This window comes from Drosophila kikkawai, chromosome 2R, assembly GCF_030179895.1.
Source record: "Drosophila kikkawai strain 14028-0561.14 chromosome 2R, DkikHiC1v2, whole genome shotgun sequence".
NCBI lineage: Eukaryota > Metazoa > Arthropoda > Insecta > Diptera > Drosophilidae > Drosophila > Drosophila kikkawai.
The window spans coordinates 27,219,687-27,245,836 of record NC_091729.1 but is presented as its reverse complement, the minus strand read 5'-3'; the positions used below and the strand labels follow the sequence as shown (position 1 = coordinate 27,245,836).

General features: G+C 42.7%; 3 protein-coding genes and 1 long non-coding RNA gene across 8 annotated transcripts; 2 read left to right on the top strand and 2 right to left on the bottom strand.

Annotated features, from left to right (window-relative positions):
* Nucleotides 1-268: 268 nt before the first annotated feature.
* Nucleotides 269-20,031, top strand: Fs (Follistatin). Its single transcript, XM_017164600.3, has 8 exons — nucleotides 269-633; nucleotides 7,058-7,621; nucleotides 8,169-8,354; nucleotides 8,419-9,314; nucleotides 9,377-9,530; nucleotides 10,564-10,824; nucleotides 19,371-19,495; nucleotides 19,557-20,031. Exons 2-8 carry the CDS (start codon nucleotides 7,072-7,074, stop codon nucleotides 19,668-19,670), a joined length of 2,286 nt encoding a protein of 761 aa, XP_017020089.1. The 5' UTR covers nucleotides 269-633; nucleotides 7,058-7,071; the 3' UTR covers nucleotides 19,671-20,031.
* On the bottom strand, nucleotides 13,361-17,040 carry LOC108073113 (uncharacterized). 3 transcript variants are annotated; one of them, XR_011444632.1, is made up of 2 exons: nucleotides 16,648-17,040; nucleotides 13,361-14,292 (listed from the first exon to the last, which is right to left on the bottom strand). It is a non-coding gene; the product is annotated as an uncharacterized lncRNA (long non-coding RNA). The 3 variants fall into 3 exon arrangements; XR_011444631.1 differs by having other exon boundaries at nucleotides 13,361-14,183; XR_011444633.1 differs by having other exon boundaries at nucleotides 13,361-14,101.
* Nucleotides 20,032-20,344: 313 nt separating the features above from the next.
* Nucleotides 20,345-26,140, bottom strand: LOC108073109 (angiogenic factor with G patch and FHA domains 1). 3 transcript variants are annotated; one of them, XM_017164602.3, is made up of 9 exons: nucleotides 25,750-26,138; nucleotides 25,547-25,685; nucleotides 22,370-22,506; nucleotides 22,099-22,194; nucleotides 21,943-22,024; nucleotides 20,921-21,406; nucleotides 20,741-20,864; nucleotides 20,567-20,672; nucleotides 20,345-20,509 (listed from the first exon to the last, which is right to left on the bottom strand). In XM_017164602.3, the coding sequence occupies exons 1-9, from the start codon at nucleotides 25,939-25,941 to the stop codon at nucleotides 20,345-20,347; spliced, it is 1,527 nt and encodes a 508-aa protein (XP_017020091.1). In that variant the 5' UTR covers nucleotides 25,942-26,138. The 3 variants fall into 3 exon arrangements, with proteins under 3 accessions (XP_017020091.1, XP_017020090.1, XP_017020092.1); XM_017164601.3 differs by lacking the exon at nucleotides 21,943-22,024 and adding an exon at nucleotides 21,486-21,879 and having other exon boundaries at nucleotides 25,750-26,136; XM_017164603.3 differs by lacking the exons at nucleotides 20,345-20,509; nucleotides 20,567-20,672; nucleotides 20,741-20,864; nucleotides 20,921-21,406 and adding an exon at nucleotides 21,680-21,879 and having other exon boundaries at nucleotides 25,750-26,140.
* Nucleotides 24,024-25,547, top strand: Hex-C (Hexokinase C). The gene has a single exon (XM_017164604.3). It carries the CDS (start codon nucleotides 24,140-24,142, stop codon nucleotides 25,502-25,504), a length of 1,365 nt encoding a protein of 454 aa, XP_017020093.1. The 5' UTR covers nucleotides 24,024-24,139; the 3' UTR covers nucleotides 25,505-25,547.
* Nucleotides 26,141-26,150: the final 10 nt, after the last annotated feature.

The window sequence follows — 26,150 nt, the reverse complement described above, 5'->3', positions numbered from 1 at the left end:
GTTTAATTTTATAGATTTCGTGTTAAAACAAAATTCTTTTATCGTTTTTGATTTTGCAACACTCCTTCGATACTTTTATAGAAATTCCCATATATATAAAAACCTCATCTTATATATTCTTGATCAACATGATGATGTGCCCACTGTGCATGCGGCGGTGTGCCTGTGGCTGCCGCTCGTGTGTCTGGGTGTAAGACTGCCGCCTGCCGTCTCTTTTTCTTACCTAAATGAGAACTTTGGTTTTCAAAATTCAGTCGGCATTCGACCATCAGATGGAGCGCACGTCTTCCTCCTCGTTGGCTCCTCCAGCAGTTTCCAGTTTCGTGGTTCCAGAGCAGAACTCAGTTTAATATCGCCGAATCGGGGAAATGTAAATAAACTCGAAATACGCATAGCTCAGCGAAAAAGTGTGCAAAAAAAAGAAAAGATTAGAAGATCAAGACCCTGGTGGTAGCCTTTAATTTTTGTGTTTTTATTTTGCTTATTTTTTGTTGTTAAAAAATACCAACTAATAGAACTTGTCGATCAGTTTGCTGCTAATTAATTAGCAAACAAAAACACGGTCAAGAAGTGCGGAAAATAAACTCAATAAATAAAGAGTACTAACTACTAGCGAGTGCAGTTTTAAAAAAGGTGAGCCAAGAACTGCAAATAATAAAAAATAAAATATGAAAAAAGTGCTTTCTCATAGACAGACATCGGCTGTTTCGACAGCAGCTTTTCCACGTATAATTAACCATCTCAGACAATAACAAAATTCTTGCATAGTTGTCAACAAATGGTCAACGATCGGAAGACTCAATAACAGCTCCGATTTCATGTGAGCCGATATATTGTTTACACAGGCCGAGACTCGGTCGGGTTTGCTGTGTCTGCATGCGATTCCGCTACGGATTGGGATTGGGATTGGGACTTGGTCTTGGATTGGACTTGAAGGGGTAAAGGGGGTTTAGGGGTTCAACTCGTAGAATAAGCAAATAGCAATTTCACGCGCGCGCGCGCTTTTCGCTTCGCCTTGGCCATCCTGCAGATTTCCTGTTTACTCGGCGACATTTCTGGCGGCTGTTAATGAGCCGTCCTGCCAGCCAAGAACAACAAATACAAATACTAGTAGTCTAGTCGAATGCGGTCTCAAGTGCCGGCATATTTTGTTTTCTTTTTGGTTTTTTCTTGGGCCAACACTGCGCATGTGCAACGCGTGACGTCGGAGCTGGAAAAAAACAAACAGCTTGAAGATGAGGCAAGAAGCAGCTCAGGGATTTGGGTAGCAGCCTCTTCTTGGGTCTGGACTAGACAGCTGTGGTCAAGGGAATAGCAGAGAGGTTATTTAGGGGTGTCTCAGAAGTAGAGAAATCTGAACTATATCTGGGAATTTCTTTAGAGACATTTATGTGGACTATTGTTACCTTTTAATTTTCCTTCTCCAAGGCTACATTTTTGAGTAAATTTTGAAATAAACCATTATAAACTGGCCTTAAAATAATAAAAATTGTATACCCTGGAAATTAGCAATTAAATTAAAGGGCGAATTTATAATTGATCATATATATAACATTTATTATTGAAAATTAAAGTTTAAAAATATCAAAACTAAGCCAAAAAAGAACCCAATTGCATTCGGATAGCTTTTCTATGCTAGTTTTTTCTAGCTTGTTCAATCTGCATACTAAATTTAAAATTTTAAAAAATCATAATTTTTTATGATTTTAATGATGTTACCCCTTACAAAATTCTGAAAAAATTAAGAAAAATAAAAACTTTCCGGAAATGTCAAGAAAGATGCGCCGTTTAATGCTGATCAAGAATATATATGGTTTATAGGTTCGGAAATGTATCCTTGACTGAGCAAAATTAAAACACCCTTCAACAAGGCCGGAAATATTCGTTAGATAAATTTTTATATTTTTATATGAAATTAACGCAGCCTTAAAGCCTACTTATTTGATTAATTGTTTTATTTTAAATTATAAAATGTTAATTACTAGGATATATAGAGTACTAGATACTAGAATAAATAATAGAATTAATAGACTCTAAGAACTAGAATGAATGCCTTTCGAACATTGAAAAATAAGTAACCTCTTAATTATGTTTATAATTCTCTCATTAAAATAAAAGGTTAACATTAAATATATAAAAAGATATATATTTTATTCTTAAGTGATACAAAACAGGAAATATATCGAGCTCTCAGTGCTGTTGTTTTGATCGCATCCGAGGCTGCTGGTCCGGCGAGCCTCCACCAAGAGTCCCAGGCAACAACACCCGGCAGTCCAGCTGTCTGCTCTTGCCGGGCCAGGCGATGCTGCTGATGATACAGCTACTGGCGGGGTTTGATTTGATTTGTTTGTTGCTTTATGTATATTTATTGAAAATTTACTGCTTGCATAACAAACAACGGAGCAGAGCTCCTGCTGTCATATGCAAATGTGCGTATGCGTATTGGGATAGTAAGAGGACGGGCCCAGAGGCGGGGGACAGGGAATGGGACTGGAGCTGGAGCTGGAGCTGTGACGGGGGGCAAGTGTCATTAATCTCGCGCCAAAACGGAGACGCACAGTTTACTTTGGCTGATGAGTTTGCCGAAAGGAATTTCCTCATGTTGACTGTTGGCTGTGGCGAATGACAAACTGTTTCCTTAGAAACTTCCTTGCCGGTCGCCGCTCCCCAAATTTTGGCCATTTGTTGTTTATGAAACCAAACACGTTGACCCTTTTTTCTTTTTGGTAGCACAGTTATCCAAAGAGACGGAGACGGCGACCCACAGGGTTTCGCAGAACGGGTCTAAAAATAGCCTTAGACTCTGATTCGGATTCGGATTGGGGATCGGTGTTGCGCAATCGGCCTGAATGGGAGCTTAAAGTCGGTCGGTGACTGGATTTTGTGTCCAGCCTAAAAAAGAGTGGAAACGAAGGCACACGGAGAGAAAATAATAGGGAATTGTAGGGGTAAAAGGGGTTTTTATTTGGAATTTTTATAGACAATTGACGTTCACTTATTTTTCCCCTGTTTACTTTTAATATTTATATAAAAGTTTTTCCAGTTCTTTTGTTGTTTCTTTTGGCAACTTTATCTGTTTTCCGAAATTTATTCTGCAATGCCGCCGTCTGGGAGATCGGTTTTCTCCGAGTTCCAGGTTGCAGGTTCCCCCAGACACAGCACGTGCTCCAGAGCATGCTCGCCGTATAATATGATACGCACTGTGTTTGTTTTGGGACACAGACTGAGACTCAGACTGGGACTCAGACTGGATCTCAGACTGCGACTGGTACTGTGACTTTAACTTAATCTAATACGCAAATGTAACTAAAGGCGGTGCAATGCCCGAAAGAACCGCAGTGAAATTTAGCACCACATTTGATGCAAGCAGCCCAGACTTGAGGTTGAAATTATGCACTTGCTCTGGCCAAGTGCAGTGGCAGTGGCAGTGGCAGGATCAGCGCAGCAGAAGATGCAATTCAATACAAACGAACGACCAAAAAAAAAAAAAAACACACACACATTCTTGAAAAAGTGCAGAATAAATGCCCAAAAAACACGAAAACAGGTCTTTTTCGATGCGGCGGCCAACGGTCAAACTGCATCTCCCGAGGAGCCCAGGCATTCGCCATGGCTGAGGCTATATCTATATGGTTTGGTCTGGTATATAGACGCTCTCGGGGTGAGTGTGTGTGTGTGCTTGGTTTGGCAATGCAGTTGCTGCCGCCGAGGAGAATGCATTTTGTGGCCGCCGCTCCTTGCATTTTTCCCCCTGCTGCTGCTGCTGCTGCTCCTGTATTGTGCCTCGGTGGCTGTGCCCAAAAGACATTTTTGCAGGCCACTCAGGAATTCGAGGTATTCCAAGCTGGGAGCCTTGGGTACAGTAAAAGTCAGCGAACCGAAGGAAAGTCCTTAGCGGATCGCCTGAGATCGGGATAAGAAATCGCTGGGCCTTTATCTAGGTATGGCCCAAGGTGGATTGACACTTTCACTGCACTGAGAGAAAAGGGGAGGTTTTTTAAGTATGGAGAGGAGATAAGAAAGATCAAGTTATTAACTCACGGAAAAAACAAACTGCGAGGCAGGGAGAACAAAGTCTCCCAGAAGTAAAACCTGAACAAAAAGCGTTTTTTCTAAATTAAAATTGAAAAAATAAAAAGTAAATACTTAAATTTGACTTCTTAAATCTACAATCTTCAACAAAAAAGGAAATCTATTTTAAGTATTACAGATTCTTCTTCATTTAAAGATCTCACTAATAATTTCCCAAGTTTCTTTCTGTGCAAAACGTGGGCTTTATGCCAGTACATGTGGATTAGTCCGTTACATTTGTCGTAACTAAGTTATTTGCGATACCGTCTGCAAAGGTTATAAAAACCCATTGACTGCGAGCTGCTCTAAAAATAGCCTCGCTGCAGGAATGCAGCTCGAAGTCGGAGCTCCGACTGCAACTGCAACTCCAATCCTCAGTGTCCAGACTTCGATTCCCATTCCCCTCAGTCAGCCGGCACCACAATCTCCCAATCCCCCAGAAGACCAAGGCAAGTGCGTGCGCTGTGATACCCTTTAGAAAGTGAATTTATTGTAATGTTTATAATATTTATTGTTTAAAAAATACATAGAATTAATGGTGATAAATGTAAATATGGGTGAACCGTCTTGAAAAAATATTTAAAGTTTTGAAAATTCCCAAATAAAGGCATCAGATAGTTTAACTTTGGTGTTCCGTAAATAAATAAAATAATTTGAATAAGTTGTTTATCTTTAACAAACTAAATAACCAATGATATATAATTTTAAATTACATTCTTGATTTAATGATCTACAAAGCTATAAAACCCCATGTGATTTCCTCTTCAACTGCAATTTTATTTAACCAAATTGCTGTTAAGCCAAGGAGTTGATTTCCTGGAAACTATTAATTCCAGCAAGGACATTAAAAGTTCGGCTTGCATAAGCTGCAGTCTTTCGCGTTCTTTTTTTTTTTGTAATCATTTTTTACGGGTCTGTGTGAGTGCAGACATCGTCTGGCGGGCATCGTCGCGCCGGCTGGACAAGCCTGGGATGCGGATGCGGATGGGGATGGGGATGGGGATGCAGGGACGCGGACTGGACCCAGTCGGACGATGGTCATACAAAATGTCGCAACGCGTGTTAACGCAATAATTTCTTTGGACCTGAACCCGCAGACGCAGTAGGTCATTAATTGCCGCTGCTATGTGCCACGGCATAGGAGCAGGAGCCGGAGCAGCTGAACTTTCGATAATGGCTTTGGGGCCCCACCTGAAGTGGGCTAATTGAATAGGGTAGCAGTCGCCTCAAGGACGTTCGCCGAGTTGGCCAAATTAGGATACTCGAGCCGAGTCACACTCCAGTCACGTTCCGTGCGGCAATTGTTGCATGCGACTGGCACGGCCCCGGCTTCAGTTGCAATGGCAGTCTGTTCTTTCCATCGTCTATGCATATGTTGTCTAGAGCACGTCCTTAAAGTCATGGCGATGACACTGACAACCATCCAGCAACGATGTGGATGGCAGAGCTCCAGCCAAGCCAGCCAAAATAAAACAAATGCCAAACTAACGCGGCAAACAAACTGCCAAGTCACAAAAATTTACAGGGAGAGAAATGTTATTAAATAATATAAATATTATATATATTATAAATAAATATATATATATATTATAAATAAATATTATATTATATTAAACAAGAAAGAAAGCTAACTTTGGCCAGCCAAAGTTTGTATACCCTTGCAGGTAACAATTGAAATATATCATAACTAAGCCAAAAATGCATTAATTTCGATTCGGAATGCAGTTTTGTGTTAGTTTTGATTAATTTAAAAAAACTGCATACCAAATTTAAAATTTTAAGAAATCAAAATTTTTGGCCTTTTTAGCTAATTTTAATGATGTTACCCCTTATCAAATTTCGCAAAAATGGCCAAAAAACCGATTTCTTCCGGACATGTCTAGAAAGATTCGCATGTTAATGCTGATCAAGAATATATATGGTTTATGGGGTCGGAAATGATTTCTTGACTTAGAAAAATATTATTTTGTATTATAAAATCAGATTTCTTATATTAAAAAAGTCTTGATTTTGTAAAATTAAAAATATCATAACTCGGCCAAAAGAGCATTAATTTTAAATCGGGAAAACTGTTCTGTGCAAGATTTTCTACAGTTAATAAATCTGCATACTTCATTTAAAATTTTTGAAAATTCAATTTTTTATTAAAATCAAAAATTTTAATGATGTAACCCCTTATAAAATTTCGCAAAAATGCCCAAAAAATCCATTTCTTCCTGGCATATCTAGAAAGATTCCCCTGTTGATGCTGGTCAAGAATATATATACTTTATAGGGTCGGAAAGGTCTCCTTCACTGCGTTGCAAACTTCTGACTTAAATTATAATACCCTGCAAGGGTATAAAAATCATTTAAGGCTTGGTAGTACATTTTCACCATTTAAAATAAGGCATAATCCTTGCATAGTGAAGAATTTTGATTAACAATATAATATTTAATAATATCCCCCAAAATTCTTCTTTGTGCAATTAAACAAACAAACAAACAGACAGACAGCAGAGAGAGAGAGGGGTGCCAAGACCCAGACAGAGATGGAGATGGAGACCCAGACCGAACAAGAGACAGACTCGAGGCCCAGACAGACGCTGCATAATGTGCAAAATGCGCCAAACCTACAACAAGGCGGCAGCAGCAGCAGCAACAGGTTCTTTATTTTTAGTAGTCGCATTTTGAAAACCGCCTGCTCAATGTCAACTCAACGTTTGAGACTTAATTGTTGCCTCTTTGCCGTCGTTTTTGTACAAAACATTCTTTGTGCTTGACTGGCTGTTCTTGTTGCTGCTGCTGCTGCTGCTGCTGCTGGTGGTTGCATCATGTTGCTGGCTTGCCACTTGAGGCGGCTGCTCCTCCACTCGAGTGTCAGTGGCTAGAACCTTTGTGCACCCCGGCTTAATTGAAGCCCCCTAGTAACCCCCTAGAATCGTCCCTAACTTACCACTCTACCTGTTTTGTCCTAAGTGTTTGCCTTCCTTTTATTTATCCGCAGCATTTGCCGTTGTCATGCCTCATCATCATCAAACGAACAGCCAGACCAACTTGACATTTCTAAAATCGAATTACAAATTCAAGCGCAGAGGAGGGATGGCGATCCGCGGACTTCCTGCCACGTCAGCGGAAGCGCGTACAGCGGCCAACCAATTAACGCCAGCAATGTCGCCGCAGACGTCAGCAGTGGCAACAACTAGCCGCAAATGTAGAACAATTCTCAGTTTATTTATAGTAAACGCATGGAGCTTTTTGCAAGAATTGGCCAATTGCTGGTGTTGCCTGGATGACGATCACTGGGCCTCAGCTGCCGTCGCTGCCGTCCCTCATCGTGACGTCAATGCGGGCCAACAAAGTCTTCGTCGCAGACGCACGACCAGCAACGCTGACGAGGAGGTGTCAATGGCACGTGAACACCACCAACATAAGCGGCAGCAGCAGCACGAACACTTGCCCGGTTCTAGTCCAGTGAAGAGCATGCGCTGCACGGGAGCGGGAGCTGGACAGCCTTTGATGGCTCTGTTAATTGGTCTGCTGCTACTGGATCTTCTACGCCTGGCGGCGGGTAAGTCTCCCAGAGAGTGTCTGTGTGTGTGCATGGAGTGGTTACATCGGAAAGTGGCGCCATCCAGTTCATTCGCCTCTTGATAAATGTGTCACATTATATTCAAATATGACGCAATTTCCATGGACCGGCCTCTGTTTCTGTTTGTTTATGCCAAAATCTGCTTGGATCTGCCAAATCCATTTGATCACAACAACCAAAACAATAACAACAGCAGTGGAAAGATCAAAATATAGAAAAAGTAAAGCAAAAAAGCTGAGGAAGAAGGCCAGAATTTGTGCGAATTTGATTAGCAGAAGGCACATTCCTTCCCGAATCTTCAAAAGTAAACAAATAATATTTGTTTTGGTCTTTGGAATACCTGAATGTAATTCGAGCAACGAGCAGGGGTCTGTTTTCACTTGTTTTCTTCCGGTTAAGCTCAAGGAAAAGTGTTATTTAATATTTGCAAAAATTATTTGTTTACTTATGAGTTATTTTAATGGGAAAACTTTATAAAAATGATAATAAATAATAATTAAACCTTTGAAATACTTTTCCCCTTTAGCTGGCACCTGCTGGCAAACCCATTTGGGCAGTGGAAAGTGCGGCCAGGTCTTTTCCACCAACATCACCCGGTCCGAGTGCTGCCGTGCCAGCCAGAGCTTCTCCTTTACGGATCGCGAGCTGAGCAGCGTGGAGTACTTCTTTGCCACGGCCATAGGTGGCGGCGTGGAGTGCTCGCCTTGCATGGGTGAGTGTCCTAAAACCAGGATTACCAGGATTCCTTTCCCTATATATCCCCCTATTTCCCCCAGAGAGCTGCAAGGGCTTTACATGTGGGCCAAACAAAAAGTGTGTAAAGCGCAAAGGTCGGCCCAAGTGCGTCTGTGCACCCGAATGCGGAGCTGCACTGCGTCGCAAGCAGCAGGAGCAGCAGCAACCTGGAATGCCGCCCCGCGATTCCCGTAGTCTAAGTAGTGAAAATTCCAACACCAATTTAGGTTTAGACGGCGGCAGCCAACGCCAACACATTGCTGATAACCAAAGAAAGCTGCAAAAGCAACATCAAAATCAAGTGGCAAGTCCCAGTCCGAGTCCCAGCCCCAGTCCGAGTCCCAGGCACCGTCGCCTTTTGATTATAGACAGCAGCAATTTGCCAGATCGCTCCAGATCACGCGGAGGCGGAGGCGGAGGCCGGGTGGAGATGACGGGCTACGAGAGGCGCAGACAGAGGAACAGCCATGGCAACAACGGCAAACACTTAACAAGATCAATGACGACAGGAGCCAATGACTCGTCCAAAGCAGCAGACAAGACGCCTGCGCAGTCAGTCGCTGTGGCAGTCCCAGTGGAAGCTCTAACTCAGCCTCCGTCTAGACGCTCCTCAGCGAATGCTAATGAACCCGCCAACGACATTAATAGACAGTCGGATAATGCCCGCCTCAGACACCAGCACAGCGGCAGACGCTTGGAGTTGCACGCTCCACATCCAGACAATGGGCACAGGGACAGGCGACAGAGGCACAGGCTCCGGCTCCGGCAGCAGCACAAGGATGCTTATCCAGAAGCCGAGGCGAATGCCACCACCAGTACCAGCACCAGCACAGTGGTGTCGAGGTCGAGGTTTCGCCTGCAACACGGAAGTGAAACGGCTGCGTCATCGGACTTTGCTAATGCCCATGACTTGGCCTTTTTGGGCGGCATCTACGAGGTGAGTCCAAGTCTGGGTCTAGGTCTGCTTGGGGCCACTAACTCTGATCTTTGTTCCAGCAGCACTCCTCCAGTCAGAATCTGAATCTGAATCTGAATCCCAATCCGGTTTGCGGCAACGACGGACGCACCTACAACACCGAGTGCCAGCTGCGCAAGCGCGCCTGCCGCACCAACAACGCCCAACTGGAGGTCGCCTATCGGGGCCACTGCAAGAGTAAGTCCACCCAGTGACCAGGTACTGCCACTCGCGTGCCAAAACGCAGCAGCGCCACAATTAGATTAGATGACAAATTATTGCACATTTCAATTACGGCCAACAACTTGTCGCCAGCAGAGTCAGCCGAGAGCCGAGAGCCGGCCGAGTCGGTGGTGAAATCAACTGACCAGCCACATCTCGTAGAGCGCCCAGTGGCCAGAAATGTTGTGTAATAATTTAATGATACAGGAAGCACTCGCAAACATGCTCAAATGATCAATAAAAACGGCCAGCAAGAACGATGAGCCAACAAGAACGCAGAGAGAACTCGTTGGATTAGCCGCGAGCCACGACATTCTCTAGAGGAGTTGCTCTTGCCGGTTGCCGGTTATGTGTGGCAAGTTGCAGGGGGGCAACACCCAGCCAGCTAGCCAAGCTATTCCAGCCATCTAACGTTGGCGCGTGCCAATATATCCCCTGGAATGCCCAATCGGCAATTCACATTCAATTGCGAGCGGAAAAAATGATTGCAATATTTTTCGCGAGTGCCACAGTTGGCGCCAAGGCGTTTCGCCTTCTCGCATCAACGGACCACAGCATATATACATGTGTCCCCCTGATAAATTTCGACAGTTTATTGCCGGCCATAGAGAGTGTGTCTGCCAGAGCCACCAGAGAGCTAATCATAGAAATTGGCCAACTGCTTATTTATAGGCGTCTCTACTATATATTCGAACAGCATTTGTTAATGCCAAAAAGAAACAAAGTTGCAAGGTGCTATAGGGTTTTTTAAATGATTTTTTGGGGGGATTTTGAATAGATTAAAAGGCATAAATCAGATTACTAAGTATAAATACAAGCAATTTTACTTGAATGTAAAATAACATTTACTCCTTCATTCAATTCATTTTAAAACATTTACAAATATATATACAGTATTCATTAGTAAATAAAATATCCAATACAATATATTTATATTCAATAATCAACTAAAAGAATATTATTAAGTATCCAACGATTTAAAGTCCTTCCTCTTCCAATCAATCCCCAGCTAGCTGCCATGGAGTCCAGTGCCTGGATGGTCTATCCTGTGTGGAGGATCAGTACATGATGCCCCACTGCATTGCCTGCCAGATTAAGTGCCCCTGGGATAACCTGGATCTGGATCTAGATGCAAATTCCAGTGGCTATGACGAACGGGAGGCGGTGTGCGGCGTCGATGGGAAGACATACAGGAGCGCGTGTGATATAAATCGAATGATTTGCCAAATTGGACGCTCCATTGCCGTGGCATATCCGGGACCCTGTCGAGGTATGTATTTTGGGCCAAATGGAAATCAATCAAATCAGATTAATTGGAGAGTCAGAGCCCAGAGTCAGAGCCATTGCGGTGGCAAATTGCTAGCTGCAGTTGCAATCCCTGTTGCTGTTGCAGTTGTGCGAATTTAACAACAATCAACAAAGAACCGCAATTTTGCATTTGATTGACTCGACTGAGGTTTCCAGCCAAGTTAAGCTGTTGTTAAGAGTCGCGTCTCGGCCGCAGCCACAAGTGGTTGTTGCCGTCGTCGTCGTCGTCGACGTCTGCAACATGGCCATATCAAGTTGCCGTCGCTGCTGGGTCGGGTCTCCAGTCTCCGGTCTCCGGCCTCTCTGGTCCCCGTCTCGGTGTTTGGCTAAAATTGCTACATTTGCTTATACGGCTCCATGATTGCCAGCAATTTGATTAGCCCGTCGACTCTGCTCCACTTTGACTGGCTGCGACGCCTCTACGACACCGCGGCGCATCCACAATTACTCGTACAATTGCCATTGCAATTACAATTACAACTACAATTACCATCTCTGCGAACACTCGCGTCGTCGGCATCATTCATGCTTATTAATTTTGCGGTTGCCATCCGATTGATCGACTCCGATTTCCAATTAATTATAATGCCCCTCGCCAGCCCACAAAGGGGCGGTGTTGCACAGGGAGAAATTCCGTATTCCTTTAAAAAATTATCTGCTATTTGATCTCGCATTGTTTGATACTAGAATTCGTTTTGGGACATGTGGTTCCTTATTTTATATTCCAAAAACTTGTGAATATTCCTTATTGTTTAAGTTAATCTTATTTTTTATCATAGCAAAATGTTAAATATAAATTTCATACAATTACATTACATTATGGTTATTTTTGATCAAAATTCATTCATTAATATTTCATTTTAAATTGTTTCTTATAAATAACATTTTCATATGATCAAATTGATATCTGCCTATTATCACTTAAATCATTAAAAGTTTCATAAAAACCTATAGAATCTATTTAGCAAGTATTAATTTATAGAAAAGGAAATTAGTAGTTCTCAATCGAGTATGGGAAGCAGAGATAAACAATTATTTAATGTAGCATTCAATAGTTACCATTAGGAAAACAAATTTGCATTATTTCGATATTATAAAATAGTGAATAAAAATAATATTTTTATACATCTGATAAATATGTATCAAGTTTATATTTGAAAACTAGTTGCTTGATATAGGTCACAACATTTGCATCACTATGATATTTTAACATTGCAAAATGAAGACCTAAGACATAAGTACAAACTTCAGGGATACTATGGGATACTTGGCAGATGTAAATAATTTCCTGGTCCTGGCATAAGAGATAGCTTTTAGAATATTAATAGAGTAAATATAAAATGGCATTATATCGATATCTTGGACATCATCAAAAGGTGATGTTTAAATAATATCAACTGACTGATATTAGGACATTTGTTTTCCATAATTCTTGTAAATATATAATTAATTCTAAAACCAGAATGTATGTTATTTTGAATATTGGCTACTTGAAATATATCATATGTATAAATATATACGAAAATTACATATTTTAAAATACATTTTAAGTAAATAATAAATATGCCATATAACCCATTTTAGACAATATCATAACTAAGTCAAAAAAGCATTAAATCAAATTAAGAATTCTTTTCTATGCTACTTTTTTCTAAGCCGAAGTTTGTATACCCTTGAGGTTACAATTGCACCAGGGGAGGCACTTAAAATTGTTCATAAGAAAGCCAAAAATGCATTACTTTCAGTTTGGAAAGCTGTTTTGTGTTAGTTTTCATTAGGGTAACAAATCTGCATACTGAATTTTAGATTTTAAAAATGATGTAACCCCTTATCAAATTTTGAAAAAATTGAAAAAAAATTGTTTTCCTCCGGATATGGCTAAAACGATTCGGCTGTTAATGCTGATCAAGAATATATATGATTTATATGGTCGGAAATGACTCCTTCATTACCTTTTAAGCTTCTGACTGAAATAAGGATACCCTGGTTACAATACCAAGGTTATAAAATATTCCCGTTAGATAGGTGATTTTTCTTCCTGTGTGGCAATCACTGCTGCTGGAAGGAAGGCGTGGAGGGCGTTCCGCTGTCGCACCAAATCCGGAGAGACGAACTCGAGAACGTCGGTTGAGATCAGATCGGAACGGAGATGGAGATGGCGATGGCGATGGCTATGGCTATGGCGATAGCTGTGGAGACGGACGAACGGACTCAAACTAGTTTAGTGTGCCATGGGGGCCGAAGATACAAAAGAGGGCTGCCCGACTGCAATTGCCTGTTAATTGCAGTGTTTTGTCGCAAATTACAGCATGTACATGGTAAATGCGAAAACAAAAGCTGTCAATCCAGCGCCAACAGCAGCTGCCGTTGACGGAATACCCCCTGCTGGGTCACCACATGGGCAGGGTATTATTATTTATCAATGTTGCAAACTTGCGTCTTCCTCAATTTCCATGAATAACTCCTTGTAGCCGATGATATGTATAACTTTATGCATATTCATATTCCATTGGTTCATATTAACCATGTGGCCAAAATTACTTGATTTTGGCAGGAATTTAATTGCAATTTTAATTGAATATTTGAAGACTCCAATTGGGCAGTAATTGAGTATGGTATTTCTTGTTTCAATGCATATCTCTTAGGTCATGAGCTTCAAAGCCTGTTTATCCTGCGAATATTCTTGTATATTTTGGTACTTCTGTATAATCTTGGCCATTCAATTTGTATTTAAATAAGACATTCGACTTATTTCCAAAATTATTTGCTTAGGGAATAGAATTGACATTTTAATAGACTGCAATTTGGCATTTTATGAGTATTTGATTAATATTTGTCTCTTCCTTGTTGCAATATTTCATAGTCATCGACTTCGAAGATAGTTAAGTATGTTTATCCCGCTTATAATATGGTATAACTGTCTCATCTGAGTTTTAAATCCCGTGGAATTCTACATTTTCTTTACCTTATATTTAAGACATGTTAGTGTCTTCACATAACATATATTCGAAGATTGGATAATCGTGTAACTAATATATATTGTTCTTAACCTTCCATTTTGCGTTGTGACCATAAGTACGCCCTTAACTCCAGTAAGTCTTGAGGTACATACAACCAAAGTATGTTTATCCTGCGAACATTATTGTATGCTCTTTATTCTTTTCCATTAAATCTGTATTTTTGTTCCTTCAAAATTCATTTAAAATGGTTATATCTCAGAGAGTTAGCCGGTTGTTTTACTATATCCGATATTAGATTAAGCTCAGAATATTAGGGAATGTTTTTCTTTGTTATATTTTTCACGTAGGTGCAGGGTCAGCACTAAGGGACAATATATGTCCCATATACAGCTGTGTTCACGGAAATAGCAGTGCGACAGAGGAACAACTTCAAAACGTTTTTTTGTACATATTCCTTTTTGCAAGCTGATCTATTGCACATTGTTTTTGTAAAATGGAACATAAAGATAAGAATCGAGAAAAAATTCCGTTAGATTTGCTCTACTTTTATGTTTTATTGATATTTTTTCACATATGCAGCTCGTTTTGGCCGATCACTGAAATAGCAGTTTTTAATTTTCTTTCGCAAAAAGTGCCGAAATTTCTTTTAATTTTGTAAAAAATGACTTTAATTAAGGTCGTTATTATAGTTTATACTATAATACACCTTTACAACGCAAAAAAAAAAATTTTTTGGGTGGGCGCAGGACCTCACTGCTCCATGAGAGAAAGATATCAGATAATTTAGCCTAGAAAGAAGGGCAAAACATGTAAAGAGTCTCTAAATCTTTCAAATTGTTCTTTTAAAATAGTTTATAAGTCATAAAATATGAACCGAACCCAAAAAAAACGGGGTACGATTCGCAAAACCCCAATTGTACAGGCTCGACGCGTACTTCGCTTCAGCAAAGCTCGTCCTTTTGCATCCTCTAGGGATATATGAGCGGGAATTGGCATGGGAATCAGTCATGGGACCATTCACCGGGGACTTATTGAATAAATTTTAGATTCGCGAAGTCCATGGAAAATGTCACTGCTTGGTTATAGGCATATCAAGGCCAGATTGGAGTTCGCCAATAGCCCCTTGAACTGCCACTTTTCAAATGGCGTAATATCCTTTGGACAAATGACTCCAAACTGGTTTTATTTGGTGGAATAGGACAAGACAATATGTCCGTCGACCCCCAAATAGATAGTACCCCCCAAACCATACGCTGAAGACAGTAAAACACGGTGGCCTAAAAATCATGGTTTGGGTATACTTTTCATACAACGTTGTAGGTCCCGTATATATGATCGGTGGGATCAAAGACCACTATGTTTATGTCTAAATATTAAAAACTGTCTTGCAGCCGTATCCTGAGGAAAATATGCCATTAATTTGGACATTTCAGCAGTACAGTGACCCTAATCATACCATCAAGGTAGCCAAGGAGTGGATTCTTAATGAAAAAGTGGATGCAATGCCATGGCCTGCACAGTCCCCGGATATAAATCCGATCGAAAACTTATGGGGGACATCAAGGGCTACTTATTAAAGAAGTTTCCGACTTCTAAGATGCAGCTTTGGCAATTTGTGCAGGAGGAATGAGGCCATATTCCCCTCAAGCGTTGCTAAGACTTGGTGGACTCCATGCCACCCAGGTATGAGGCTATGATAGCTTCTAAAGGCTATTTAACAAAATATTAGATCATAGTCAATTGGAATTTAAGAAGAAATAGGTTTCTTATACGATATTTTTAAATTTATGAAGAATTTTAGTTTTTCACTGCTATTTCAATGATCGGCATAATATAGACCTTTTTTGTTGTTATTAGCTATATCTTCTAAAAGGTTTATGTTACCTAAATTAAATGATTGTGGTATTGTTAATAATTAAATATACTAAGCTTTTATGAAAAAAAAATTTATGAAAATAGTGTTTGTAACAGGATTTTCCGATCTTAAACGTGCAGGTCGTTGGGCACTGCTATTTCCGTGAACACAGCTGTACAAAAAGTGGGATTAAAAAATAAATTTTAATAAAAACAAGAAAGAAAGCTAACTTTGGCCAGCCAAAGTTTGTATACCCTTGCAGGTAACAATTAAAATGTATCATAACTAAGCCAAAAATGCATTAATTTCGATTCGGAAAGCAGTTTTGTGTTAGTTTTTATTAATTTAAAAAACTGCATACCAAATTTAAAATTTTAAGAAATCAAAATTTTTGGCCATTTTTGCTAATTTTAATGATGTAACCCCTTATCAAATTTCGCAAAAATGGCCAAAAATATCGTTTTTTCCGGACATGTCTAGAAAGATTCCCCTGTTGATGCTGATCAAGAATATATATGGTTTATGGGGTCGGAAATGATTCCTTGACTTAGAAAAATATTATTTTGTATTATAAAATCTGATTTTTTATATTAAAAAACTTCTCGATTTTTTTTTTAAATTAAAAATATCATAACTCGGCCAAAAGAGCATTAATTTTAAATCGGAAAACTGTTCTGTGCAGGATATTCTACAGGTAATAAATCTGCATTCTTCATTTAAAAATTTTGAAAATTCAATTTTTTATCAAAATCAAAAATTTTAATGATGTAACCCCTTATAAAATTTTGCAAAAATGGCCAAAAAATCTATTTCTTCCTGACATATCTAAAAAGATTCCCCTGTTGATGCTGATCAAGAATATATATTCTTTATAGGGTCGGAAACGTCTCCTTCACTGCGTTGCAAACTTCTGACTGAAATTATAATACCCTGCAAGGGTATTAAAATACTTGTAGAAACCATAACTCACCAGATTGTTGTTGCTATACAGCATAGTTTCTGGTTTCTTCTGGTCGTTTGGAGAAGCAAAGCCATAAGTTGATTCTGGCCTCACTTTTGAAATATATTTAAGTGCCTCAAGGCCTTTTTTTTCTTTCACCGGAGATGATCTTCTAGGCCAAGTGTCCTTTATGGAAAGCACAAACTCTTCGATTTAGCCAAAAGCATCCTTTAATTATAAATAAAAAGTAAACCAAATTAAAGAACTATTACAAATTTTGTTGTTTTACCAAGATTTTGTTTTAGAAAAATGTACTTGCTTTACTACCTTACAGTACAGCGCTTTGAGAACGAATGATTATGAAAGTCTAGATGCTACAGCCTTGACATTCAAAGACCCCAAAGTCACAGCCTTCTAGGCTAGCAAAATTTCAAAATTCAACTATTCAACTTCTCTAAAGAATACCCCAGATTGTATTTACTCATCGATCTGTCCATCAGTCTGTCAGCCCAAAGTCTTTCCTTACTAATCGGTTTTAACGGTAGCCGGGTTCTAAATTAAGATCATTAGCTATTCACTTTTGCTTTTAGCTGAGCCACGCAACTCGTAGCTAGCAACTCAGAACTCGAAAACAAGTGTGCGTGAGTCCCTGCAGTTTGTTGATCTCTCCGATCTTCCTCTCGAGCCCCCACACCCGGATCCTTCCGCTTCCCTGGGTTCCTTCCTGCTGCTTAATGTGCGTCTGGTACTCGTTATGTTACGTGGATCGTCTGGCGATAAGATAGTGCAGCGTGCGCGTGTCTTGCCTCCCGAGCTTTTTATCTTCATGGTTAGTAAGTTTATGGTTCTCGGGCATTTGTTTGTTTGTCTGCTTTCACATAAATATTTTTCTGCCGCGATCCCGACGCGGCTTGGGTCTGCAAAAAAATTCTGAATCTGGAGGGGAGTGGGGAGAGTGGAAGCTCAGGCAAAGACCCCGGCACAAGCCACGAAAAGTTGCCGTTGGGCCCAAGAAATATGACTACACGTACAAACCATTAAAACGCCATTTTCGCAACGACTGCGGCGACGCAGGTTCTGTGATTGCAGCTCCGCGGTGTGGAGAGGGTGGAGCCGGGTAGTGGCATAAAGTCCGGTCTGGGACGGGGTGTCCAGGCTGTCCAGCCTGTCCACGTCGTCGCGACGTCACTCTTGTCTGGGCGAGCGTCTGGCTCTTCTTCCTCTGTGGTTTACGATCGTATTAAAATCACCTTAAACAACACGCAATGCCAAAATGGCCAGCCGGCCTCAATGAGAACACGCACACACACACACACACATCCGTAAGCCTTGGCCAGACGCATGACCCATCGCATCCCATCCCATCCGATCCCAGCCCAGCCCCATTCCTGCCGCCACACAATGTTGCAATGAGTTCCGCCAACGGGCCGCCGGCGTTGATTAAACCACGTCGACATAACAAATTATAGTTGGCTCGCCTTGTGACGGCATTATCAGCCATAACCAGCGGCGGTGCAGCTCCCGCTCTGGCGGAGGCCACTGCCACATCCATCACAATCAACAAGTGCGGGGCCAGAGGACGACGTACGTACGTATGGACGTATGCCCCAAGCAAAATGGGCAGTTGAAATTAATAAACTTTAACTGTTACGAATTGCTAGACGGCAGACTTTCACGCACCGTCACCCAGGGATGCTGGGCCTGACATCCAGACCGCAGCCGCCGCCTCCCTTTTAGCCACGGCTCAGCCTCCTCCATCTCCGCAGCAATTGCTGCGATCGACAATGCCCGGAGGCTCTGGCAACAATGTTGCCAAGTCGCAGATCATGTTGACGATAAACACATATATTGTGAGGGACGAGCAGGGCAGGGCTGGAGCTGGGGCTGGAATGGGATATTGGTCCAGCCTGAAGATGCTACCCGTCTTGCGCATGCGCCGCGGCGATTGCGGAGATGGGGACCAGAGTGCGAGTGGCAGGGGCAAGGGTTTAAGCGATTATTTTGCAGAGAGAAAAATTATGGACCTCCGAAACTCAACCCAACTTTTATATATATTTTTTTACAGATTTTATATAATATACCATATGAGTTCTAATAGGTTTCATTGTGTATTAGAGTGCTAGTGACTAAGACCTTCGACTCTTATAGTATTTTTATAAATTTCCTTAAATATCTTAATTATAATTTCCGGTGTATTTTTAAAACATTCTCTTTGCTGTTGCCTGTGGTGTGAATAATGTTTTAACGTAGAAAATTGCAATTGTGGAGGACAAATGGCAACGAGGCAGAGAGTTAAGGCACAAGAAAAACAGACAGTTTAGCGTCCAAGTAGAGTGTCTAAAAAATATGTATTATAGATTAGAGAATCTCAGAAGAATATGAACACCTAAAATAACAATTTAAATATTTTTAAAAGATATTTTTCAAACGAAAGTGAAAAAACTCCTTGAAAGTATCCCAAATATCCAGCGTATTTCCTATTCTCCCAAATCTTTTTTTAATATAATCAAAAAAGCTTATTTTTGAAGCTAAAAACTTAAGCTATAGCTCTTCCTAAATATTCGAAAGTTTACTCACAAATTGCTTGGCACGTAATCACAGCAGCACCTGCCGGGGTTCTCATGACAGGAACAGGACCTGGGAGTGTGCAGGGGCCATTAAACCGAAATTGCCAGACATAAAAACAAAGCTGTAACTTAACCACAGGCAGGCGTAGTCATTAATGCGCTCGCATCGTAAACTTTATATTGCAGCGGGCCGCGTGAGCTGTGCGGACATCAAGTGTGGACCGAAGGACAACTGCCTGGTGGATCTGCAGACGGGCCTGCCGCGATGCGTGTCCTGTCGGCACAAGTGTTTGCGCAAGCAGCAGCGACCGGTGGGTATATATAATACAACTCTACGTATAATAATCACTGATCAATGGCTATATATTGCAGGTGCACAAAATATGTGGCTATAATAACCGCACCTACAACTCCTGGTGCGAGATGCAGAGGCACTCCTGTGACTCCGGCTACTTTATTGGAGTAAAGTCCACGGGTAGCTGCTAGAGGAAGTCCACATTATGTAGCGTGTTCTTTCGTAGTTCCAACATCCAAAGATTCTCGTTGTGCGTTTTCGTGTTGTAATTGGTGGACACTAGCACTAAAGACCTTATAATAACAAGATGAGCAACGTCAAACACTCGGACCAGGCTTCAGTCTCATTCATCTTGTTATTATAGGCTCACGGCTTGCACCACATATTATCGGATACACTTTACACACAGGGCAAAGTATTATCACACACATACACCCACAACATTACGTATTGCAGCAACTCTTAGCCAGCAAGAGAAACCACATATCGTAAGAGGCTTTTGTATTTAACGTTAACGTAGGCTACTCGGTAATTAATTTAAACAATTATTATATTTATTATGTATTCGTTTGTATGCGCCTAGACACACACACACACACACATATACCCAACCGTCATATTTATTTAACATTAACTTTAACTTCTGTCCACTCGGATTGTTCTTAAGCAAAGCTAAATTAATTCACTGACTGATAGCTTAACCTTATAGCAAGATTTTTGAATTAATATAAATACAATAGTAACGATGTATATATCAATACATATGTCTATATATACAATTATGAATATTATGAATATGTTTTGAGTAATTGTTAATTAAATGTGTTTCCAACATAATCAAAAAAAATATCAAATGAATGTCTTCTTAATCGCTTTCGTCGGATTGATCGAAGATGTCCTGGGCCCGCTGATAACGCGCCTGGGTGATTTTCAAGTTGGCCAATTTCCTCTTGTCCATTGTCCTCGAGGCGGTGGGAACGGGATCGGTATTTCCCAGGCCGCTAGTGCCTTCATTGGCCACCACATTGATCTGTAAAGTAAAAGGAATTTAGCATTGAAGTGGGTGGATAATAACTTCAAAACCTACCGGTGCTAAGAGCCCCGCACTGGCATTGGTCTTGCCCAAAGTATCGCCCTTTTGCCAGCCCAGTTTGCTGAGCATTTTGAAACCCTTGTTGGAGCTGCCAATTTCCCTGAAAAAATACATAATACATGAAAGTTTAAGGTGCTTAAAATAGCTACATTTGAAGGTGAAACTCACGTGTTGACGCAGGCCACCTCAGTCTTTTCCTTATCCGTGCTGCTGCCCACATTGACGCGCCTCGTGGCAGCCCTATCTTTGTAGTTGGGCGCCGACTGACCATTGCCACTGGATTCTACAAATTCTAAAAGCAGAAATAGTCAAACCAGGTAAGGGTTTTTAAGCCAAAGCTATGCTTACTCTCATTTTCCAGTCCATATTTCCTTTGCAGCTTTTTTAGCTGCTCCTTGTGCGTTAGGACTGTGCCCGTAGACGCCATGGTTGTGGCCACCACTGGCGTTGGAGTCTCTATCAGCAGACCTGGCTCACATAGTCCGCAGGTGCTGTTGCCCTCGTGCACATGGCACAGGAGTTTCGTTTGTCCCAGCGTTATGACACTGCCATGGACCAGATCCATGGCATCTTTGGCCATGGGGGAGCCATTGAGAATGGTTCCGTTGCGGGAACCCAGATCCTGACACTTGTAGATGCCCGATTTATTTTCGTAGTGGAACTTCAAGTGAGCCTTGCTCACGTTCACGTCGGGTATGATGACATCGTGGGCTCCCTCGCGTCCCAAAGTGCCACCTTTAAAGGTGATTAGATGCAGGCTGCCCACCTTCAAGGCCTCCATACTTGATTCCTGGACAATGATGCGCAAAGAGGGCGGATACCTTTTGGCTATATCTGAGGTAGACAAAAGCAAGCGTTAGTTTTTTAAGACAAAAGAGAAAACAAGCGACAAAAACGTGGATTTCTTAAACACCTTGAAAGCGGCCGGCGGCCTTGAACACCGGCACACTGCTGTCCTCCGTGTCGCTATTAGTCCCAGCGCTGTCCTCGCTGGAATTGGAACTAGAGCTGCTCTGGGAGAGCTCCCCCTCTTCGGCATCCTCATCCGTTTCATCCGATTCCCCATCGCCTGAATCCTTATGACGCCTCTTGGACTTGCGACGGCGCTCCTTCTTGCGCTTCTTCTTGCTGTGCTTCTTGTCCTTCTTCTTTCGCTTAGCCTTGCGCTTGGTCTTCTCGGCCTGCTCTTTGGCCTTCTGCTTTTCAGCCTTGATTTTATCGAGTGTGTTGCGGTCCGTGATGACGCCTCCGTGCTCATCGAACTCCACGGGATCGTCCTCCGCTTCCGACTTGGCCGGTTCGTTTGCCTGCAACCGAATAAAGAAAAGAAATCCACGTTTTTATCGCATGTTGTCGGCCTTTACGCTTACCTAATGCATTTCTACGCATTCGGTCTATGCTGAGTTTGTGAAAATCAGCCAAAAGTCTACTATAGGCGCCATCGCTCACGGGCTGCCCGCCGAGAGGAGGAGAAGAACGTTGGTTAATTAGCGGCCCATCAGCCCATCAGGCTCACAGCCACTCACCTGGACTTGGGCCTGCGAGTGGAACTCGTACGAGTCCTTGGCATGATCGTAGTTGTAATAGCAACCGGTACTCCCGTCGTAGTACAACCCGTACTCCTGTGAGGAAGAGAAGAGCAGCCGGGTGGCGGCGTCAAAGATTAACAACAGTTCGAGGCATTGATGCAGGTTCGCCGGCTTGCGATAACCCCTGAATGTCACACAGCCGCTGCTGCACCGCGGAATAGAACGGAACGTCATAAAGATTACGTCCTCCGTTTTATAGCTTATTTACCGCATTATAGTAGTAGCCCGTCTTGGGATCGTAGTACATGCCCGAGGTGGGCTCGTAGACGAAGTTGTTCAGGTTTTCGGCATGCCTGGCCGCCTGCCGCATCTCGTCCACAAAGCTGAAGGCGTCCGTTGCCGATACTGAAAATTATAAAGGGGGTTTGGGGGTTAATGATATTAAGAAATTATAAATAAAATTTAAAGCATTTTAAATTTGTTTTTATTTGCGTACATTTTCAGTATAGATGTACACATTTTAATTATCCCGGAAAACTAATAAACAATAATAGTATAAACAACTATTAATTCAGTTATGGCTTTGCTATTGCTATATTCATTCTACTAAGATCATAAACTAACAAAACTAGTAATATTATCTACTTATAAAATGTTACAATTAAGATTACATTTGGATACGTATTTCCGGTCAAGTCAAAGGTTCATAAAGCCCACATCCTGTCCGCTTTCTTGCGCAATCATCAGCTATACGTTCTGTTCCGTGTCAAGGGCTTGTCGTGCTGATCATTGGTGGCGCTAGCCCGTGCGACATTCTGGCGCTAATCTCTCCGGGATTAGCGAGCTGGAATGTTTGACGCACGCTTTATTACCCCGACCTGAGACCCCATTGATACTCCTCCCTCTATATATAGATCTAGAGCTGTGGGTGGGCCAGCGACACGTGAAAGATTCGCTCCTTGGAACGACGTTATCGCCACGATAGCGGTCAGGAGGCGTGGTGCACCTCACACAGACAAACTGATAGTTTATGACTTTTATTGTCTTCGATATGGTTCCCAGCAGGTCGAAAAGTGAAATATGGCCTTGTCATTTCCGCAAACGAATTGTAAATACCCTAAGAAAAATTTTGGATTTTCTAGAGTACGAGAAAACTTAAAAAGAGAAAACTTTATGGACCAGAATTTTATGATTTATATCGCTAACAAGACTTATGCAAAGCTTAAATGTGTAAGGACTATCTTTTGAGATCCAAAACCCATAAAACTAACAACGAAACACTGTCTTTTCAATTTCTAAAGCTCAAATATTAATTATTTGCGAGCCAATAACATCCATTTATCATAAAATGATCGCAAACACGATCATTAATGTGCTAAAACTGAACGAAAAGGGTTTACCAAAGGCTCAGTTTATCTTCTGATGAACTGGAAAGGAATATTTACATAAACAAAACAGATACGCCGAAAGGATTCCCATTTTTTTAACTCTTACATTCTAATTTTAACGAGTTCATTTATTAATATTCAGTTAATTTTAATTGCCGTTCTCCCAGCTGGTCATTCAGTGGCCAGGCCCTATTATTAATCTACCTAATTAATGACTTAAGATAAAGAAAATCTAAGCAAATCCTTACTATAAAAAATATAGACCCAACATCCATCTCTGCTTAAATTCCAATTATTTAGCAGGGTGGCAAATCAGGAGCTATTGCCAGCAATTGACAAGAGCATCTTGGGGACTCGAGCGATTAGCATATCGCGCAGTTTGTAGTTTCGGATTTACAATCAGCAAATCACAGCCCGCTACTTAGGTGTGTTTTCGTTTTTAATTTGCTACGCAGCGCCCCCGGAATGCAGCGGCAGCAGTTGTTTCCACTGCATCCAACGGGGCGGCTCTTATCAGCCACCAGTTCCAGCACCAGCACCATCACCACCTAGTAGTGCAATTCCAAGGCGCCTGGTTAGTCGTTACTCACCGTTCGAGGCAAGCGGTATTACAACCAAGACAACCAACAGCCAGAGATTAGCCAAGCAAAATGCTGGACGCGGAGGTGCGAGAACTTATGCAAGCCTTTGTGCTGAGCGATTACCAGGTGCAGGAGGTGTACAGTCGCTTCTGCCTGGAGGTGGCCCGGGGCTTGAAGCGCTCCACCCACCCGCAGGCCAACGTCAAGTGCTTCCCCACGTACGTGCAGGACCTGCCCACGGGCGATGAGATGGGCAAGTTCCTGGCCCTCGATCTCGGCGGCACCAACTTCCGGGTGTTGCTCGTCTCCCTAAAAGGTCACCACGACGCCACGGTGGTGTCTCAGATCTATGCCGTGCCCAAGGACCTGATGTTGGGTGCGGGCGTGGAGCTTTTTGATCACATTGCCGATTGTCTGGCCAGGTTTGTGGAGAAGCACGACATGAAGACCGCCTACCTGCCCCTGGGCTTCACCTTCTCCTTTCCCTGCGTGCAGCTGGGCCTCAAAGAGGGCATCCTGGTGCGCTGGACCAAGGGCTTTGACTGCTCCGGGGCCGTGGGCGAGGATGTGGGTCGCATGTTGCACGAGGCCATCCAGCGACGCGGGGACGCTGACATCGCTGTGGTGGCCATTCTCAACGACACCACCGGCACCCTCATGTCCTGCGCCCACCGCAATCCCGACTGTCGCGTAGGCGTCATCGTCGGCACCGGCTGCAATGCCTGCTACGTGGAGGATGTGGAAAATGTGGACCTCCTGAACGCGGACTTCAAGCGGACCAAGCGCCAGGTGATCGTGAATGCCGAGTGGGGAGCCTTCGGCGACGGAGGGCAGCTGGACTTTGTGCGCACCGAGTACGATCGCGAGGTGGACGAGAAGTCGATCAACCGGTCGGAGCAGCTCTTCGAGAAGATGACGGCCGGCATGTACCTGGGAAACCTGGTGCGCCTTGTCCTGCTGCGTGCTCTCGAGCGGAAGCTCATCTTTAAGCTGACCAGCCGCCGGCCGGAGTTCGCCACTGTCCTGCAGAAGAACCCGGATGTCTTCGAGACGCGCTATATATCCGAAATAGAGGCCGACACATTCCCCGAGTTCGCCAGCACCCGGAAGATAGTGAAGCAGCTGTTCGGCCTGGAAAAGGCCTCCGTGGAGGACTGCCACACGCTAAAGTACATCTGCGAGTGCGTGGCCAAGCGGGCGGCCACTCTTGTGGCCATCGGGGTGAGCGGTCTCGTCAACAGGACTTCCAACCGCCGCGTTGTGGTCGGCATGGACGGCTCTGTGTACAGATACCACCCGAAATTCGATTCCTACATGCGCCAGATCCTGCAGAAGCTGGTCAAGGCGGACAAGGAGTGGGACATTATGCTGTCCGAGGACGGTTCGGGTCGAGGAGCAGCGCTGGTGGCCGCGGTGGCCAGTAAATCGAAGTAGGAACTAGCAACTAGCGTTGGAATAAAGAAACTCTTGACTCACATTCGCTGGCTTTTTCATTTGGCTCCTTCATCTCGCCGGTCTCCTCTGCTTCTCTTTCGATGGAATTCCGGATTTCCTGGAAGTCCGTTTCGGAGGTCTGCATGGCTTTGTCGCGGAAACTCTTCTCATCTTGGGTAAGCTTTATTTCAAAAACGAAACTGGGATTAATAAAGGATTTCAACAGACTCTGCTGTGGCGCTCACAAAGAATCTCAGCTTTTGTTTATAGGCCGCCAGTTTTTTGTCGCATTTACGGATTACTCCGTGTAGCTTTTCCACGTACTGGAGCAACTGCCTCCGTTCGCAGGCCTCCACCTCCTCCGAGCTCTTCAGTTCGGTGGAGTCGTGCTCCGCGGCACTCTCCGCCGATTCCTCCTCCGTGGCCGGCGCAGACATGGTACAAAAACTAATATTTCAATGTACAATTTGTAAATTAGCCGGAGTTTTCAGGCACTGTTTAAAACGGTGATTTTCAACACTAACGGTTGTTATCGAAATTTATAGAGATTGCAGTCCTCTGCACTTAAAAGACACTAAAATCAATGGACTTGGAATCACAAAAATTTTAATTTTAATTCCCAGTATTTTATACAATTGAAGAAATA